Genomic DNA, 17,981 nt, shown 5'->3' on the forward strand with positions numbered 1-17,981 from the left:
TGGATGGATGGATGGATGGATAGATAGATAGATGGATGGATGGGTAGATGGATAGATGGCAGTAGTGTGTATACCAGTATTATTAGTATACAGTAGATTGGCATTTATTATTGAAGCGCTCCTTCCATCACTCCTCTCTCCAGGCGGTCACGCTCTACGGGCCGGTCCAGCTCAGAGTCTGAGTCCCCTGGTGGCGTCTCCCGAGGGCGAATACAGCGGCCCGTTGCCTCCGCCCGGCCCCCCGCTGGACGTGCTGGGGTCCCAGAGGGGAATCGAGGACCACCCTCCTCCCTCTACCTCCCACTCCTCGCCCCCGTTCAGAGACAAGTCCTGCCTGGCGGAGTTCGTGCCCATGCTGACGCAGGGCTGGGCAGAGATCTTCATCCGCAGACCCTCAGGTACCACAGACGCTGAAATAACGAGTGCGTGCTTTACCCCGTAACCTTGGCCCGGGCCCTTATTATCACCCACTCCATCTGTTATGACACATTTGTGTACAGCATTAAAATTAAATCATAATAACTGCTTTCCAAGGGCGTTTCAGTGGCGCATGAGCGCACATGCGGCCCGCAGGGGTTGTCATGCCATTTTGATAGTTTCATAATAGCTTGACTCACACCTGCTGTGCCCACGGGCCTGATTTTCCTCATGCTGCCTGCCTCTAAATGAAGAATAGTTCCGGGAGCATTTCGCAGAAGTTATATTTTTGTATTAATTGCGACGTGTCCTTGAACGCTTTGCTTCTTGAAGAATAACACATGGCGTGATGCTTCTTCAGTAAGAGTCCTGAGGATTTCAGTGCGTTGCTATTGTGGTTTTATTCCTTTCTCTCTTTTTCCGTCACTTTTTTTGTCTCTTTCTTTCTCATGTCTGCTTTATAGGGCTCTTGCTGCAGTCTGAACAGCTTTTGTGCATTTTAGCTTTAGTGTATTCAATCTCACTTTCACTCTCTGTCAGTGTTTAGTTTAGTTTATTTAGTGAGAAATTGTATAGTAGTAATAGAAATACACAAGTGCAAATAAACTAGTTGTAAGAAATCAAGTAGTTAATGATGTAAAATAAAAAAATATTTCAAAAAATCTAAATGTTTTTTTAATATATAAATGTAAAATAATTATAATTGTTTTTAAAAAATATGTAAAAAAATATGCAGTATGCTGCTAATATTTCATTTCACTTAAATAAATAAAATTAAATCAAGTAAACAATAGTTGGTTAAAATTAAGCTAAAATAAAATAAAATAAAGTATTTATTAATTAATATAATATAAATGTTCATGTAACTACTTCATTCTCTCTCTCTCTCTCTCTCTCTCTCTCTCTCTCTCTCTCTCTCTCTGTATAAATAAAGATCCAAATGGCTCTGGTTCCTCGAGGAAATAAACTCGGCAGAATATTTCATTAGTGTCTGTGTGTAATTGAGTTTTGCGGATGTGTCATGTAGAGTGGGCAGATGCTGATGCAGATGTTGGTTAAATGGATAAATCGGCATAGCTGAAGGTGTGAACAGACAGCTGGAGGTCTTAATCCTCCTCCGTAATGTGTGTTTGTGTGTGCTGGTTTATGAACAGGCTTAAGGCAGACTGCGCTCGCTCATGCTCTGCTGGATTTGTTTCCGCTCTGTACCTGTATGTTGGGTGTGTTCAGGGTGCAAAATAAACTTGTCGTCACAGCAATGGCAGGTGAATTAAAAAATTAACCCATAACCATAAACATGCACTTTTTCAAATTCAATCATGTCAACTCTCAAAGTCATTTTGGTATGTTAATGAAAATGGCAGTGTTAATGTATTTGGTCTTGGTGGTTTGGACTTGCTACTGCCATTAGATACACAGACACGCTGCTGTGAGTGTGTAAGATATGCTGCTGCTGCTGCTGCTGCGTACATGAATCCCGTAGCAGATCTAGGCAGGTGGAGCTGGGGAGGTGGAGGAGTTCAGAGGAACTCTGATGACTCGCAGCAGGACTAGCTCACAGCGAACACTGAACCAGACTGTTTAAATCTCATTAGCTTCAGGATCAGCAGAGGCCAATCAGCTTGTGCCTTGCGGTAACGATGGGATTGCTTGCAGATTGCATGGAAAGGACCAATCAGTCTGGGCCTGTTTATGCCTGGTCACTTCATGCGATTTTTCTGATCGGATAGCGATCTGATTTATCAAAATTATTCCGTTTACACTTGGTCACATAAATGGGTTTTCGTAAAACGGATATAAGTCCGATCTCCAATTCCCGAGTTTTCGTCACCGAAAGCAATAGATATGAGCTGCATTTTATTGATAATCAGCTAATTTCAAAATCAAAGGCCGCAATAGGAGAGAGTGACTGGGTAACTAGTACCGACTAATTCACTCATAAAGACAATCTTTGCCGCTATATAATATATGTTAATGAAATATGAAATAATGTTACTTCTGTTGCTGTTCACGGTCAGGGACTATTTTTTTTCAGCGGAAGAAAATCTTTTAAATCTTTTAAAAAAATCATGCTTTTTTTGAAAGTTGCACTGATACATATTTTTTGGCTTTAATAAAACAAATCTCTGAGCCCTTCAGCCGTGACTTTCAGCCTCTCGTACCTTATTGCATTAATGCAGACATTTAAAGTTATTTGTTGTTTGATTCTGTAAATCGGCTCTCGTTTGCTGTCTCTGCTCAGGTAACACCAGCTGGCTGATGTGTCTGGAGAACCCCCCGAGCCCCTTCTCCTCTGAGCTGGGGAACCTGCCGCTGCAGGAGCTGTCCAGCGTGCTGATGGCCATGGACGGGGTGAAGGAACCCCGGAGCGATGGCCCTGTTGCCCCCCCGCAGGGGAGGCCCTGTCCCATCCAGCGATCCAACACCGGTGAGCCGCACGACTCCAGCGTCTGATCTCTGATGTTTATACACAGCTGAAATGTGTTCAAAGAGCTAGCTGGGATATCAGGTGCTCCGGTATTTTAAGAAAGTATGGTAAGCTGTGTCAGAATAGCCTACTGCTATACTATTGTACACTATCTATGTAGCATGTGTACTGTGCGCTGAATATTTTCTGTTTGCACATTCCCAGTAACATTTGAGAAAATGTGCAATATACAACAGAAACATCATCATCCATGATTTTTAGTTTCTCTTTGGCCTGTCGTGATTATTGAGTAATCGTCTAATCTTGGTTAATCAGTTATTTGAGATAACCTCAATAATTGTGCCGTTTATAACGGCTGTATGGAGAATTCAGAAAGCCCTGTTAGTAGCGACATCGGTGGCCTTTAAGTGAACTCTTCGCACTCCATTAGCCTTGGACGGCCAAATCAGTCACGTAACGTACGGGAGACTGAACGTGATTCAAAGCCCTGATATGATCACGGTGAAGTTCTTGTTTGTTCTTCGCTTAGAAGTTGGAAATACATTTGCCGTGATGTACTGTTAGCGAACATCCTGACGCCGTCTACACTGCTGAGAGCGATGATGAACATGTAAATATGTGCTGTGCGCTTTCCTCTCAGTAACAAAATAAGCATAATGAGAAAGCGTTTGTCATCCAGACCTCTTTACAGATCATGCTGTTTTGCCACTCTCTCAGCCTGAGACTCTTTGACTGTTGTTTAGTTCTGTCATCTGGGTCCATGGGATGTTGATGGGTTGCCCTGTGTTGGTTTCTGTCTGTCTGTCTGTCTGTCTGTCTGTGTGTGTGAGGGGTTTGTCGCTGCAGTGGGCGCTCTCAGCTCTCTCTGCTCCCCTGATACACCCGGCAGGTTTCACAGGAGTATTTCCTGGGCAGGTAGATATATATATATATATATCTGGTGTGTGTATGTGGCTCTTTATTAACGCTCAACAGACCAGAACAACCCGACTAATCAAAGATGAACTCAACCAATCGCCATACAACCCGAGAACTAGTGATGGGATGATTCCTGAATTTTTTTTTTATGTCCTCTTTTCCTGGAGCTCTTTTCTCTTCCCTTTGCTCTTTTTCTTTCATCCATGAATTTGACCTGAAAAGCATCTTTCTCTTCTAAAGCTGCCTAGTTTCTGTCATCTGGTAATGCATTCCCTTTATGCGTGTGATTTGAATTGGACTCGCATAAAAGTGTTCCTGTGAGAGACGGACCATGTGGAAAGAAAGAAAGGTTTTGACAGCCATTCTATATAGATCAAGCATAACTGACATTTCACTTTTATGTCAACATTTTTTATTCAACATCAATATTTTAGGTTAAAAATGAACATGAATGTGTAAGAAAATTTTTTTTTTCAGATTTTGTCAGCTGCTTTAATCAACTTTTAGCTTTTAGTTGGCCTCTTGTGAAAATTTAATTTAAAGTACAAGAATGTTCATGTATTATATCAATAAATAATTGTATGTACAGTGAGGAAAATAAGTATTTGAACACCCTGCTATTTTGCAAGTTCTCCCACTTAGAAATCATGGAGGGGTCTGAAATTGTCATCGTAGGTGCATGTCCACTGTGAGAAACATAATCTAAAAAAAAAATCCAGAAATCACAATGTATGATTTTTTAACTATTAATTTGTATGATACAGCTGCAAATAAGTATTTGAACACCTTAGAAAATCAATGTTAATATTTGGTACAGTAGCCTTTGTTTGCAATTACAGAGGTCAAACGTTTCCTGTAGTTTTTCACCAGGTTTGCACACACTGCAGGAGGGATTTTGGCCCACTCCTCCACACAGATTTTCTCTAGATCTGTCAGGTTTCTGGGCTGTCGCTCAGAAACACGGAGTTTGAGCTCCCTCCAAAGATTCTCTATTGGGTTTAGGTCTGGAGACTGGCTAGGCCACGCCAGAACCTTGATATGCTTCTTACAGAGCCACTCCTTGGTTATCCTGGCTGTGTGCTTCAGGTCATTAGCCGCGTTTCCATTACCCTTCAAATTGCGCAAATTGAAATTGTGAATTGAAAATACGCTTAATGGAAACACGTCAATTTCGCAAAAACTCCCATTTATCGCAAAAAAAGTTTTTACGCTCTCATGAGGTGGTTTTTCAGGCAATTTGAAAAAGGAATATTTCGCAAAACTGCAATGGAAACAGTTTTTGCGCATTTACAGTCACCTGACTTAGAAGATGCAGTGTGTTTGAAGTCCATGTATAGCTACGCAAATAATAATAATTTTATATTATTTTATTATAACATTTAATAGGCTATATTTAGAAGACGCTTTTATGCAAAAAAGGAACAAAGCTGAGCGTGGAGCGCGCACTGCATGACACGGAGGCGCGGGCGCGAACACTTGCATTTTCCTATCAACAGTGGAAACAACTTAAAATACTCTATCATTTCTGGTCATACAGAAAATAATAATACATTATTCTCAACTACTTTTATTTGTGTAAACTCACAATAACAAGAAAACGCTGTGCTTTTGTAAAATAAAAGAAACAATCAGACGCACTTTCATGCTCTCCGTAAACTGGAGCGCGAAAACTGAAACAAAATATAGCCTATGTAGGCTAAAGCTTGAAATGTCCACTTTAAAACGAACAAATTCGAATCGAAAGCTAATACCTTCTGATTATGTAATCCGTATGAAAGGTGCATTTCTCTCAAAAGCGCATCTGCTTATCAGCGGAGATGGAGATGTGATTTTAGCCGACACTTAGAAAACAATAGTTTATTAATAATATTAATGGCTCTTCTCATTCAGCACTGCGAGAAAGACATCAATTCCAGTTTCTAATTTGGCCTTAGAAAACCAGTAAAATCGACATGTTTTCCATATTAATTTGTGAATATTTTAAATGTTTAATAAAGGGGAAAAAAGTCATAAACAAAAATCTGAAAATTCGTCGATATTTACTTTTTTCGCAGCAGTTGGTGTAGTCAGTTCAAAATAAAATTTTGGTGTTCAACTTTGCGTTTTAAAAAGACAACAACCGTTCATTTTTCGTTTTTCAATTAGGGGTTAAAAAAGGAAAAACGAATGGACACAAAAGTAGCCGACATGGATCGTTTGGACAGAATACAAGACAGAATTCTTTATTAAATTCATAAAAGAAACAATAATTAGCCTATAGGAATACTGGATTCTAAATCTCAAAGAAATGCCACAATCAAATCCTCGGAGCAGAAATGAGGGTGAAACACCCAGAAACTCCTTATATGTGTCGTTCGGGGGTCTTTCCCTGTCATTAATGCTTGGATAACACACCACGTCTCCTTCCATTAATAATAATAATAATGTCTAATGCGGTGGCTGTGATATTATAACCAACGTCCGTTGCCATGATTTTTGGAATGACTTATCGCGAGAGAAAAAAGGACGTTTTAGTCGCATAACATTGGTTAATGGAAACGCCGTCATTTCGCAATAGTTTTTTATCGATATTTAGATAATAGCGCAAAACATTTGCGCAAATCTGTAATGGAAACGCGGCTATTGTCATGTTGGAAGACCCAGCCTCGACCCATCTTCAATGCTCTAACTGAGGGAAGGAGGTTGTTCCCCAAAATCTCACAATACATGGCCCCGGTCATCCTCTCCTTAATACAGTGCAGTCGCCCTGTCCCATGTGCAGAAAAACACCCCCAAAGCATGATGCTACCACCCCCATGCTTCACAGTAGGGATGGTGTTCTTGGGATGGTACTTCATTGGGATGGTATTCTTCTTCCTCCAAACACGTTTAGTGGAATTATGACCAAAAAGTTCTATTTTGGTCTCATCTGACCACATGACTTTCTCCCATGACTCCTCTGGATCATCCAAATGGTCATTGGCAAACTTAAGACAGGCCTTGACATGTGCTGGTTTAAGCAGGGAAACCTTCCGTGCCATGCATGATTTCAAACCATGACGTCTTAGTGTATTACCAACAGTAACCTTGGAAACGGTGGTCCCAGCTCTTTTCAGGTCATTGACCTGCTCCTCCCGTGTAGTTCTGGGCTGATTTCTCACCTTTCTTAGGATCATTGAGACCCCACGAGGTGAGATCTTGCATGGAGCCCCAGTCCGAGGGAGATTGACAGTCATGTTTAGCTTCTTCCATTTTCTAATGATTGCTCCAACAGTGGACCTTTTTTCACCAAGCTGCTTGGCAATTTCCCCGTAGCCCTTTCCAGCCTTGTGGAGGTGTACAATTTTTTCTCTAGTGTCTTTGGACAGCTCTTTGGTCTTGGCCATGTTAGTAGTTGGATTCTTACTGATTGTATGGGGTGGACAGGTGTCTTTATGCAGCTAACGACTTCAAACAGGTGCATCTAATTTAGGATAATAAATGGAGTGGAGGTGGACATTTTAAAGGCAGACTAACAGGTCTTTGAGGGTCAGAATTCTAGCTGATAGACAGGTGTTCAAATACTTATTTGCAGCTGTATCATACAAATAAATAGTTAAAAAATCATATATTGTGATTTCTGGATTTTTTTTTTGGATTATGTCTCTCACAGTGGACATGCACCTACGATGACAATTTCAGACCCCTCCATGATTTCCAAGTGGGAGAACTTGCAAAATAGCAGGGTGTTCAAATACTTATTTTCCTCACTGTACATGCATTTACCTTCATATTAGGGCTGTCAATCAATTACACATTTTACCTGAATTATATATTGCAATTAATTAATTAAAGCTGGGGTAGGTAAGAATGTTCTAAAAAACTTATTTTTCAAATTTGTTTAAACTTTGTTTATATCAATACATAATTAAAATGTAAGTATTCTGAAAAAGAAAGTATAAAAATCGAGTGTATGTAGACCTCTAACGACTGTTTTAAAGACAGCTCATTATTTCCATTCAGTCCACCCTCTCCCTTCTGGGGTCCTTCCAAAGCCACGCCCCAAAACGCATGAACGCGCGACTCCGACCGCTGAGCTGGAAGACGCATTATTTACCTGAGACGAGCGGAGAGGAAGGAGCGCATTGCATGTAGCATGTCAGAATCACATGTAATAAAAAAATCTAACTTTATCATTATGAATATAAACAAATAAGATGTATTTTAGTAGCCTACTCACTTTCAAGCTATCATATCGATATTGGTAAAGTTTAAAATATATATTTTTTTGATTCGCTAACGAGCTAGTTATAACTATAAGGCAAAGCTAAAAACAGGTTGCATTGATACACGTTTTTCCATTTCCATTAGTTGCACTGTGATGAAGATGAATTTCGTGTAAGATTCATAACATATAACGTTAGGCCTACTAGCTGTTAAACTTGTATTTTGTTATGTAAAGTTCCCCCCACAGCGGAGCCTGCCGTGAACGCGCAGGCTAGTAAACATGCAGGGTCACCGATGACTACAGATAAACAGTTATGGCACATTCACTGGTAGGGACGAAATGCTTTACATTGACTGGCCTGCCCATACTTTGACTACAAACTTGGTCCTCAAATCATTACGTATTATGCAATACATGTAATGTAACTTTATAACGTTGCACTCTTTCTATGAGTTATAAATAGCTAGTAAGATAATATAACGGTAACTAACGTTGCAGTAGGCTATGTAAATAATTATTCTAGCGATATGTAATGCTAAATAAGGTTTGCTAGTACATTATTTTAGCAACATGACAAGCCAGTGAATTAGCAGGTTTCAATTGTTGCTTTACACAGTGCGTGACATTTTATCTGTATGTTTTTCCGTTTACCTGTCTTTGTTGTATGAGCAGGTTCCACTCGAGAAATTGGTAGTTTTGGTTGTTTGTCCGCCATTAGCACAGCTGCTCGGCACACCGGCTATCTTGATTTTGAATGACATACGCGCTGTGCAAGAGAGGGGTGATCAGCGCGTACGCGAACTTGATTGACACTGCTAAGACACTCCTCCTGGCTCTGAAGGCATCTGATTGGTTCTTTACACTCGGACCGAGTGGCAGTGATTGGTCAGAGTTTTTACTGTCCTGCAGCTGCTACAGAGGTCTGATTGTTTTCATTCCTTTTTCTGAACACATAATGTATTGACTACTCTCAGGATGGAAGGACCATTTCACCCAGTATGAAAAAAAGTGTTTCTGAACAGGATTACCTACCATAGCTTTAATTGAATTACTCTCAATGCATTGGTATTTAAAAGATCTTGATGGCTAATAATAAGACATACATTTTATTACTTACTTGTCTAATCTAATCTAATAAATATTTTTATTACAGTAAATAACTTTTAGCTACAGTACAACACCCAGCCATACTATTACTAGTTGGACTGAAGTGATATTTTTTTTATTTAAAGGTAAGCATATTTAAACATTTAGAGTAGATACACCAATGAGTGCAACATGATGTAATCATTATTTTGGATTTATTTTCCAGGAAGAGAGAGACTGTTAGAAGTGTAAATCTGCTTTTGTTAACTTTTAGAGGAACATTAGCATACAGATGACACTCTTCAACTCTCATTTCTCTTCTCATTGGGTGTCTGAAAGCAGCATGTTTTCAGTGTCGAATCACATACTGATCCTGCTATTTGTGTCCAGATCGATCAGCTTGTGTGTGTGTGTGATCAGAGTGTGTTTGTGCAGGTTTGATCTTCAGGTGGCTGTGCATGTATTAGAGTGACTTTAGGAGAGTTCTAGACTAATCGTAGACGCTCCTCTGCTCGTGGATCTAGCACAGTTTGCTGTGACGCCATCGCGTTGATTGTGCACGTACTGTCCTGCCGTCCCGCAGATTCTGTTGTGTTGGAAGAAGGAGTGCAGAGCAGAACGGACGTGTCACCGGCGGAGTCGAAGGAGGAGGAAGAGTTCGAGGCCCTTCCTTCTGAACCGATCTTCATGAGCACCAGTGCGACACCAGCTGGCATGCTGAGCCGGGTAGAAGACATATAATATAATAATAATTTATTATTATTATAAAATGATCATTAGTTTATTAGTTTATTGTTGTTATTTTTTAATAAATACAATAGTAATCACCATCATTTAGGCATTAAATCATTATCAGACTACAATAATAAAAAAATCACAATATTAATATTCACTATTTTATTCACAATATTAATATTATAAATATTCATATAATTATATATTTTAATAATCACAATATTAGTTATTATATATACTGTATATATATATGAAAAATAAATGTCAATTATATAACTATATTACATAAATATATAACTATATATTACATAAAAACTGTGTGTGTGTGTGTGTGTGTGTATATATATATATATATATATATAGACATTATTGATATTCATATAATTATATTTTAATAATCACAATATTAGTTGTGTATTATATACACAGTTTTATGTAATTTATAGTGACATACTTTTTTTTCCATTAATATATACATATATTACAGAGAGGGAGTTAAAAGTTATATTTAATATTATTGTTATATAAGTGTTAATAATGCATATAAATTTAAATATAATATATATGTACTTTGAACAATTGGTAATAGTAATATTAAGAATAACATTTATTATATAGATATTTATTTTCAGCTAATGTAGTCAAGTGTCACTGGTAGTAATAGACTAATATATCAGCCAGTAATTTTACTTTATTGACGTTTATAAACCAAAGACTGATTGGTGTCATTTCTGTAATCTCAAGTCCTCCTCGACGTCTAGTCAGGAGGATAAGTCGACGCTGGAGGAGGTGAGTGAGGGCGGGATCCCGATCGACCAGCCCGCGCTGAGCCCCGGACCACATGACCCTGACCTCACCTTCTCCCCCACACCCCTGAAGCAGTCCAGCTCGTCGCCGGAGCTGCAGACTCTCTCCGAGGCGATGAGCAAAGCCCAGAGCGCCACGGGTGGAGATGTGCTGTGCTCCAGGATCCAGACGGCCCCGGCCCCGGGCCCAGAGAGAGAGGCCCCGGGGGAGAACGCTGGGTCCGCCGGCCCGTCCAGCACCAGCGCCAGTGTCTCCGTCTCTTCATCGTCCACGTCCCGGATGAGGCTGGAGTTCCCCACGGCCCAGCCGGGACCCCAGTCTCCCACCGGACACAGACCCCGCGGACACACCATTTCAGTGTCCGCACCCTCGTCCCGCAGGGAGAGGAAGATGGACCGGGACTCGTACCACAACCGAGGAGGGCCATCCAATGCAGAGAAAAGCTCAGGACTCAGTCCCAGGTAAACTGATATCGTTAAATGAAATCGTATCTTAAATGTATTAGGGACTTATGATGATATATCAATAGCATATCTATATCAGTTATATATACTGTGTGTGTGTGTATATATATATATATATATATATATATATATATATATATATATATATATATATATATATATATATATATATATATATATATATATATATATATATACACACTGCCGTTCAGAAGTTTAGGGTCAGTCAGGTTAAAGAAAAATAAATTAATACTTCTATTCAGCAAGGATGCATTTTATTGATCGAAAGTGACTGAAAAGACATTTTCATGATGTTACAAAAGATTTCTATTTCAAATAAATGCTGTTCTTTTGAACTTTCTATCCTGGTAATTTTTTTCTTAATCTCAGTTTCCACAAAAATATGAAGCAGCACAACTGTTTTCAACACTGATAATAATAATAAATTTTTCTTGAGCATCAAATCATCATATTAGAGTGATTTCTGAAAGATCATGTGACACTGAAGACTGGAGTAATGATGCTGAAAATTCAGCTTTGATCACAGCAATAAATTACATTTTAACATGTACGGTATTCACATAGAAAACTGTCATTTGAAATTGTAATAATATTTCACAATATTACAGTTTTTACTGTATTTTTGATCACATAAATGCAGCCTTGATGAGCAGAAGAAGAAAAATTACACTACCTCTCTTTTGTGTAAATTTTTTTGGGTTGTCTCATTTTTAGCAGATGTTTTACATTTAAGATGTGCATTATAAACACTTGCACTTAATGCAGGGACAGTTTGTCTCCTGCACAATGGTGTGTTGATTTCTGTATAAAAAAAAACTACCCCGCAATTTAAACCTATCAATAATCCATGACGGCGAACGTCAAGTCCGTGGCTTAGCTGTGTAATGGATGGATAAGTGTCGTCTACATTAAGCCGTGATTACGTTCAGCAAACGTTAACGCACCTGTAATGTCTTTTGAACGGCATCCGTTTGATCTCGCCTCACAGAGTGCTTCAATTTCCAGGAAAAGCAAAGCATCGTATGGAGAGTAATGGTATGGCTGGGAAGTTTCATTCTTTCTCATTACTGTCATCATCCGTCGTCCCGTTGACATTAAATCATCCTGCCTTCTTCGCTCGCTTGAGAAGTGAGGCGCTTTTTGAGTTGAGCGCTTTCAAATTGTTGCCTTTCAGAATTAGAATTACTTGAAATTACTACCATCCATCTTTGTGGCGTTCAGTGCTGCCAGAGTCGGCGATCGATAGGCTTTTTGTCTTTCTGTCTATATATATATATATATATAGACAGGAAACATAGTGAGTTCCTATAAACACTTTTCCCTCCATCATAGCCTCGTATTGGTCTCTTGTGATGGGATTCGCTCGAACACTAAGAGCTGTTGCCTTTCTTGAAACTGTTTACAGTCCCTTTTAAAATGGTTGTGAACAGATTTGAACATGTTTGATATAAAGCTACAATTACCTCCCAATAAGGACTGAAGGTCCCCGCTACTCAAAATACCTTTCCTGTGTGGATGATGATAAGAAAGAGGCATAAAAGGAGCAGTTTCTTCCATGGAAAGAGTTTTGAACTTCCTGTTTTCCATGCAATAAACGCGGATGTGAAATGTTCTGAAGTCATGCAATAACTTTGTGTGAGAAACCGACTAAAACTAAACATATATTCAAATATTATTTAACAGAAATGTGACAAATATTAATTAAAAATGTCCCCTCTCGCTGTACCTGTTAATGATGATTGTATGAGTTACATGAGAGCCAGTGATGTTTGATTCATCATGATTTGATTTTTTTTCTAGTCAGAAAGATGGATGGATGATGGATGGATAGATAGATAGATGATGGATAGATGATGGATAGATGGATGGATAGATAGATGGTGGATAGATGGATGATAATAGATGGATTGATGATGGATGGATGGATGGATGGATGGATGGATGGATGGATGGATGGATGGATGGATAGATGGTGGATAGATGGATGATAATAGATGGATGGATGGATGGATGGATGGATGGATGGATGGATTGATGATGGATAGAACGTGTTTAATGTTCTCCTGAGGTGTGGAGAGTGTTTCAGGACACTTGTCCTGCTCCCTGAATCTTCATCACCTTTAGCTTCGATCTGTTTCCCGTGTGATGAGGTGAGGAGTGTGTAGGCAGAGGAGAGGTGTGGAGTTCAGTGTTTAGCGCTCGTGTTGGAGTGGAGGTTCAGTAGATCTGACCTTGATCCTCTTCTTTCTGTCTGCAGTTTCGTCTTCCTGCAGCTCTATCACTCTCCCTTCTTCGGCAACGAGTCCAACAAACCCCTCCTGCTGCCCAAAACTCAGGTCAGGTGATGCTCTCTCTCCTACATCTTTTACAATTGGAGGAATCTCATGAAAACTTCTATGTCATATTTCAGCGCAAATCGAAAGAGAGAAATAAGATATTATTTATATATCATAGAAATTACAAAAAAAGTACTCTCCCCCCCAAAAAAGAAATCTATCTATCTATCTATCTATCTATCTATCTATCTATCTATCTATCTATCTATCTATCTATCTATCTATCTATCTATCTATCTATCTATCTATCTATCTATCTATCTATCTATCTATCTATCTATCTATCTATCTATCTATCTATCTATCTATCTATCTATCTGTCTGTCTGTCTGTCTGTCTGTCTGTCTCTCTGTCTCTCTGTCTCTCTGTCTGTCTGTCTGTCTGTCTGTCTGTTGTTCATTTTGTAGTTTGTTCTATCTGTCTTTCGTTTGTTCTCTGTCGTTAATTTTCTGTCTGCCATTTGTTCATTGTCTGTCGTTTGTTCACTCATTCATTCTGTCTGTCTGTCGTTCGTTTTGTCTGTCGTTCGTTCATTCATTCCGTCTGTCGTTTGTTCTGTCTATCATTCGTTCGTTCTGTCTGTCTGTCTGTCTGTCTGTTGTTCGTTCTGTCTGTCGTTCGTTCTGTCATTCGTTCGTTCTGTCTGTCGTTCGTTCTGTCTGCCTGTCTGTTGTTCGTTCTGTCTGTCTGTTGTTCGTTCTGTCATTCGTTCTGTCATTCGTTCATTCGTTCGTTCTGTCTGTCGTTCGTTCTGTCTGTCTGTCGTTCGTTCTGTCTGTCTGTCGTTCGTTGTGTCTGTCTGTCTGTCATCGTTCTGTCTGTCTGTCGTTCGTTCTGTCTGTCTGTCATCATTCTATCTGTCGTTTGTTTGTTTGTTCGTTCGCTCTGTCGTTCGTTCATTCGTTCTGTCTGTCTGTCTGTCTGTCGTTCGTTCGTTCGTTCTGTCATTCTTTCGTTCGTTCTGTCTGTCTGTCTGTCTGTCGTTCGTTCGTTCTGTCATTCTTTCGTTCGTTCGTTCTGTCTGTCTGTCTGTCATCGTTCCGTCTGTCGTTCGTTCTGTCTGTCTGTCATCATTCTGTCTGTCGTTTTTTGTTTGTTCGTTCTGTCGTTCGTTCGTTCTGTCGTTCGTTCGTTCATTCTGTCTGTCTGTCTGTCTGTCGTTCGTTTGTTCGTTCTGTCTCTGTCTTGTCTGTCTGTTGTTCATTCTGTCGTTCGTTCTGTCTGTCTGTCTGTCTGTCATCGTTCTGTCTGTCTGTCGTTCGTTCTGTCTGTCTGTTGTTTGTTCGTTTGTTCTGTCGGTCGTTCGTTCGTTTGTTCTGTCTGTCGTTCGTTCGTTCGTTTGTTTTGTCTGTCTGCCGTTCGTTCGTTCTGTATGTCATTCGTTCTATCTGTCTGTCATTTGTTCTGTCTGTCTGTCGTTTGTTCTATCTGTCTGTCGTTTGTTCTGTCTGTCTGTCGTTTGTTCTGTCTGTCTGTCGTTTGTTCTGTCTCTCTGTCTGTCGTTCGTTTGTTCAGTCGCTCGTTCGCTCTGTCTGTCGTTCGTTCGCTCTGTCTGTCTGTCGTTCATTCTGTTGTTCGTTCGTTCTGTCTGTCTGTCGTTCGTTCTGTCTGTCATTCGTTCGTTCTGCCTGTCTCTCTGTCGTTCGTTCTGTCATTCGTTTATTCTGTCTGTCTGTCTCTCTCTCTGTCTGTCTGTTGTTCTCTCTGTCTGTCTCTCTGTCGTTCGTTCGTTCGTTCGTTCTGTCTCTGTCGTTCGTTCTTTCTGTCTGTCTCTCTGTCGTTCGTTCGTTCTGTCTGTCTGTCTGTCTGAGTCGTTCGTTCTGTCTGTCTAAATTTTTCTTGAGTTTTTAAAGGGAAAATAAATTCATTATCATGAAAATAATAAAATAACACATTTTCCATAAAAATAATACTTCTCCTAAATCTATTTTCTGTGTGGTGAAATATGAGCCATTTCTTTGAGATCGACCCAAACACTTCTCATTGACTTGATTGCTGCAGAGCTTCATATTAATCTAGTGTGGTCTGGCGTTCACAGCTGATAGATCGTGCCGTTAAAGTGTTGGATCAGATGCCTCCGTACGACACGCACAAGATCGGTGTGGTGTTTGTGGGAGCCGGCCAGGTACACTCATCGTTCTCTTTCCAATTTGCTGTTTGAGATTGTTTTTTAGGAAGTCTTTATGATTTATGGTTGTTTATTATCAGGCAAATAACGAGGTGTCAATACTGTCCAACGAGTATGGGTCGAACCGGTACGCACAGTTCCTCACGGGCCTGGGGAAACTGATCCACCTGAAGGACTGCGACCCGGACCAGATCTTCCTGGGTGGACTGGACCAGTACGGGGACGACGGCGAGTTCACCTACTGCTGGCATGATGACATTATGCAGGGTGAGAGAGTGCGTTACAGTCACACCATCATCATCACGTTAGTTATTATTATTATTATTAGTAGTACTAGTAGTAGTAAGAAATAAAAAATAAAGAATTATTATCATTACTCATAATAGCAATAATAATATTTTTATAACTATTATATTGCTATATATTATATTGTATTGTATAATAAAATAATTTACTCAAAATAATTATAAGATAATGTATTATTAATTCTTTTTATCACTTATTCAATATTATTTCTTATTACTAAATATAACAATAATAATATTAGTAGTAGTAGTTATTATAATTAATAATTCTTATTACTGGTATTACTAGCTGTTAAGTTATTATTAATACAAACAATAGTCGTTATATTATAATCATAATTTACTAATAATAATTTTCTTAATAATAATACATTTACATTCATATAATTATTTTATTCTTTCTAATTAATAATTATTATTTTTTCTTTCTGTCTCACTACTACTACTTGCTGTGATTAAGATATAATAATAATATTATTCATAATAGTTATAGTCATATAATAATAATAATAATGATGATAACAATAATTATTAATTCTATTTATAATTTTATATTATTTCATATTACTAAAATAATAATAATAGTAATTATAATTAATCATAATAATTTCTAAGGTCTCTCTAATTTATATAATTTTATATATTATTATTATTATTAGAAAGAGCTTAGAAATGAAGTATAGCAAACCTTTTAAGATCTTAAGTATGGGGAATATATTTTTAGTCAGTATTTCTTCACTCACTGTTGAATTTGAGCAACAATTATAATAGAATAATAGTAATAATAAAAATTAGTAGTAGTAGTAGGATTAATATTATTCATTCTAATAATTCTTATTTTAATAAATATTATTTCTTACTAATCCTACTATTACTGTAATTATTATCTACTATTAATAACTATTTATTATTATTATTATTATTATTAGAGAGGTCCTTGAAAAAGCCCACCAGTCAGAAAACAGGCAAACCTTTCCCGATCTGAAGTATGATGAATAGACTTCAGATCCACTTGAGTCAGTGTTGACTGAGTGTTCGTGTGTGTGATCCATTACTGTGTGTTGAGCTGATTATCTGAGGCGTTCAGAAAGAGAGTCTGACTAATGCAGTCGTTTCCTTCCCTTCAGCCATTTTCCACATAGCCACTCTCATGCCGAACCGAGAGAGCGACAAGGGCTGCTGCAACAAGAAACGCCACATCGGCAACGACTTTGTGGTGGTGGTTTACAACGACTCCGGGGAGGAGTACAAACTGGGCACCATCAAGGTGTGTGAGGGAGTCCCTTTACGTTTCATTCCTGTCTTTGCCACATTCTTTCTACCTGAACCGTTTTTAAAATATGTGTGTTGATGTTGACAGGGCCAGTTCAACTTTGTGGAGGTGCTCATAAAGCCACTGGACTACGAGAGCAACCTGGTCACGCTGCAGTGTCGGAAAGGTTGAAATAACCCGCTTTCATTCAGATGTATTTGTATTCTAGTGAAGCAGAAGCCTGACCCCTGTGACTCCTCATTCTCTCTCAGATCTGGAGGGTTTGGTGGACACCAGTGTGGCAAAGATCGTCTCTGACCGCAACCTTCCTCTGCTCGTGAGACAGATGGCGCTGCACGCCAATGTGAGACTTGAGTGTTTTTCCTCTCTTTTCCTTGTGTTTCACGAGTCTTTTACATTTCCTAAAGAGTGGCACTTTTCCGTGTGTTTGTGCTCAACTGTGCTGATATTGCTCTGTGTAAACATAGATGGATGTTTTTGACCTGCGCCGTTGTGTTTTTCCACCTCAACGAAACCCCTCTGTCTGTCTGTCCGATCATTTTATGCAATTCATTCACTTTGCATTAAGAAAACGGTTCATAATGCTTAGGCTAAAAACTCCTCTATCATGATTCTATCACTCAAGTATGTTTTTGGCTTGATACTTGGACTTCACTCAGTATCCAGACTTTCACTTCGGTATAATTTTCCAGTACATTTTACACCCCTGGTGGTTGCTAGGGCGTTACTATGCAAAAACCAAATCAGAAAGGTATTTAATAGGGCTGGGGATTGACACAAAATTCAGTTTGTTTTTGATATTTATTAATTTGGATATCAGATACAGACAGTACATGGCATATTTTCGAATATTTTCATAATTTTCAAATAATGCTAT

At 39.0% G+C, this 17,981-nt stretch overlaps 1 protein-coding gene across 4 annotated transcripts in view; it reads left to right on the top strand.

The window, feature by feature from the left end:
• Positions 1–17,981, top strand: part of tsc2 (TSC complex subunit 2) — a 51,294-nt gene that overhangs the window by 27,493 nt on the left and 5,820 nt on the right. For 2 of the 4 annotated variants that reach the window (XM_081361515.1, XM_081361513.1), the window contains 11 exons: positions 144–398; positions 2,660–2,845; positions 3,692–3,760; positions 9,619–9,761; positions 10,515–11,038; positions 13,320–13,398; positions 15,437–15,523; positions 15,607–15,793; positions 16,959–17,098; positions 17,192–17,270; positions 17,356–17,447. In XM_081361515.1, the coding sequence (XP_081217641.1) occupies positions 144–398; positions 2,660–2,845; positions 3,692–3,760; positions 9,619–9,761; positions 10,515–11,038; positions 13,320–13,398; positions 15,437–15,523; positions 15,607–15,793; positions 16,959–17,098; positions 17,192–17,270; positions 17,356–17,447 (1,841 nt within the window). The remainder of the gene's footprint in view (positions 1–143; positions 399–2,659; positions 2,846–3,691; positions 3,761–9,618; positions 9,762–10,514; positions 11,039–13,319; positions 13,399–15,436; positions 15,524–15,606; positions 15,794–16,958; positions 17,099–17,191; positions 17,271–17,355; positions 17,448–17,981) is intronic. The other 2 variants (XM_081361516.1, XM_081361514.1) reach the window with 1 other exon arrangement.

This window comes from Scardinius erythrophthalmus (assembly GCF_964197995.2).
Source record: "Scardinius erythrophthalmus genome assembly, chromosome: 3".
Taxonomy (NCBI): Eukaryota; Metazoa; Chordata; class Actinopteri; order Cypriniformes; family Leuciscidae; genus Scardinius; species Scardinius erythrophthalmus.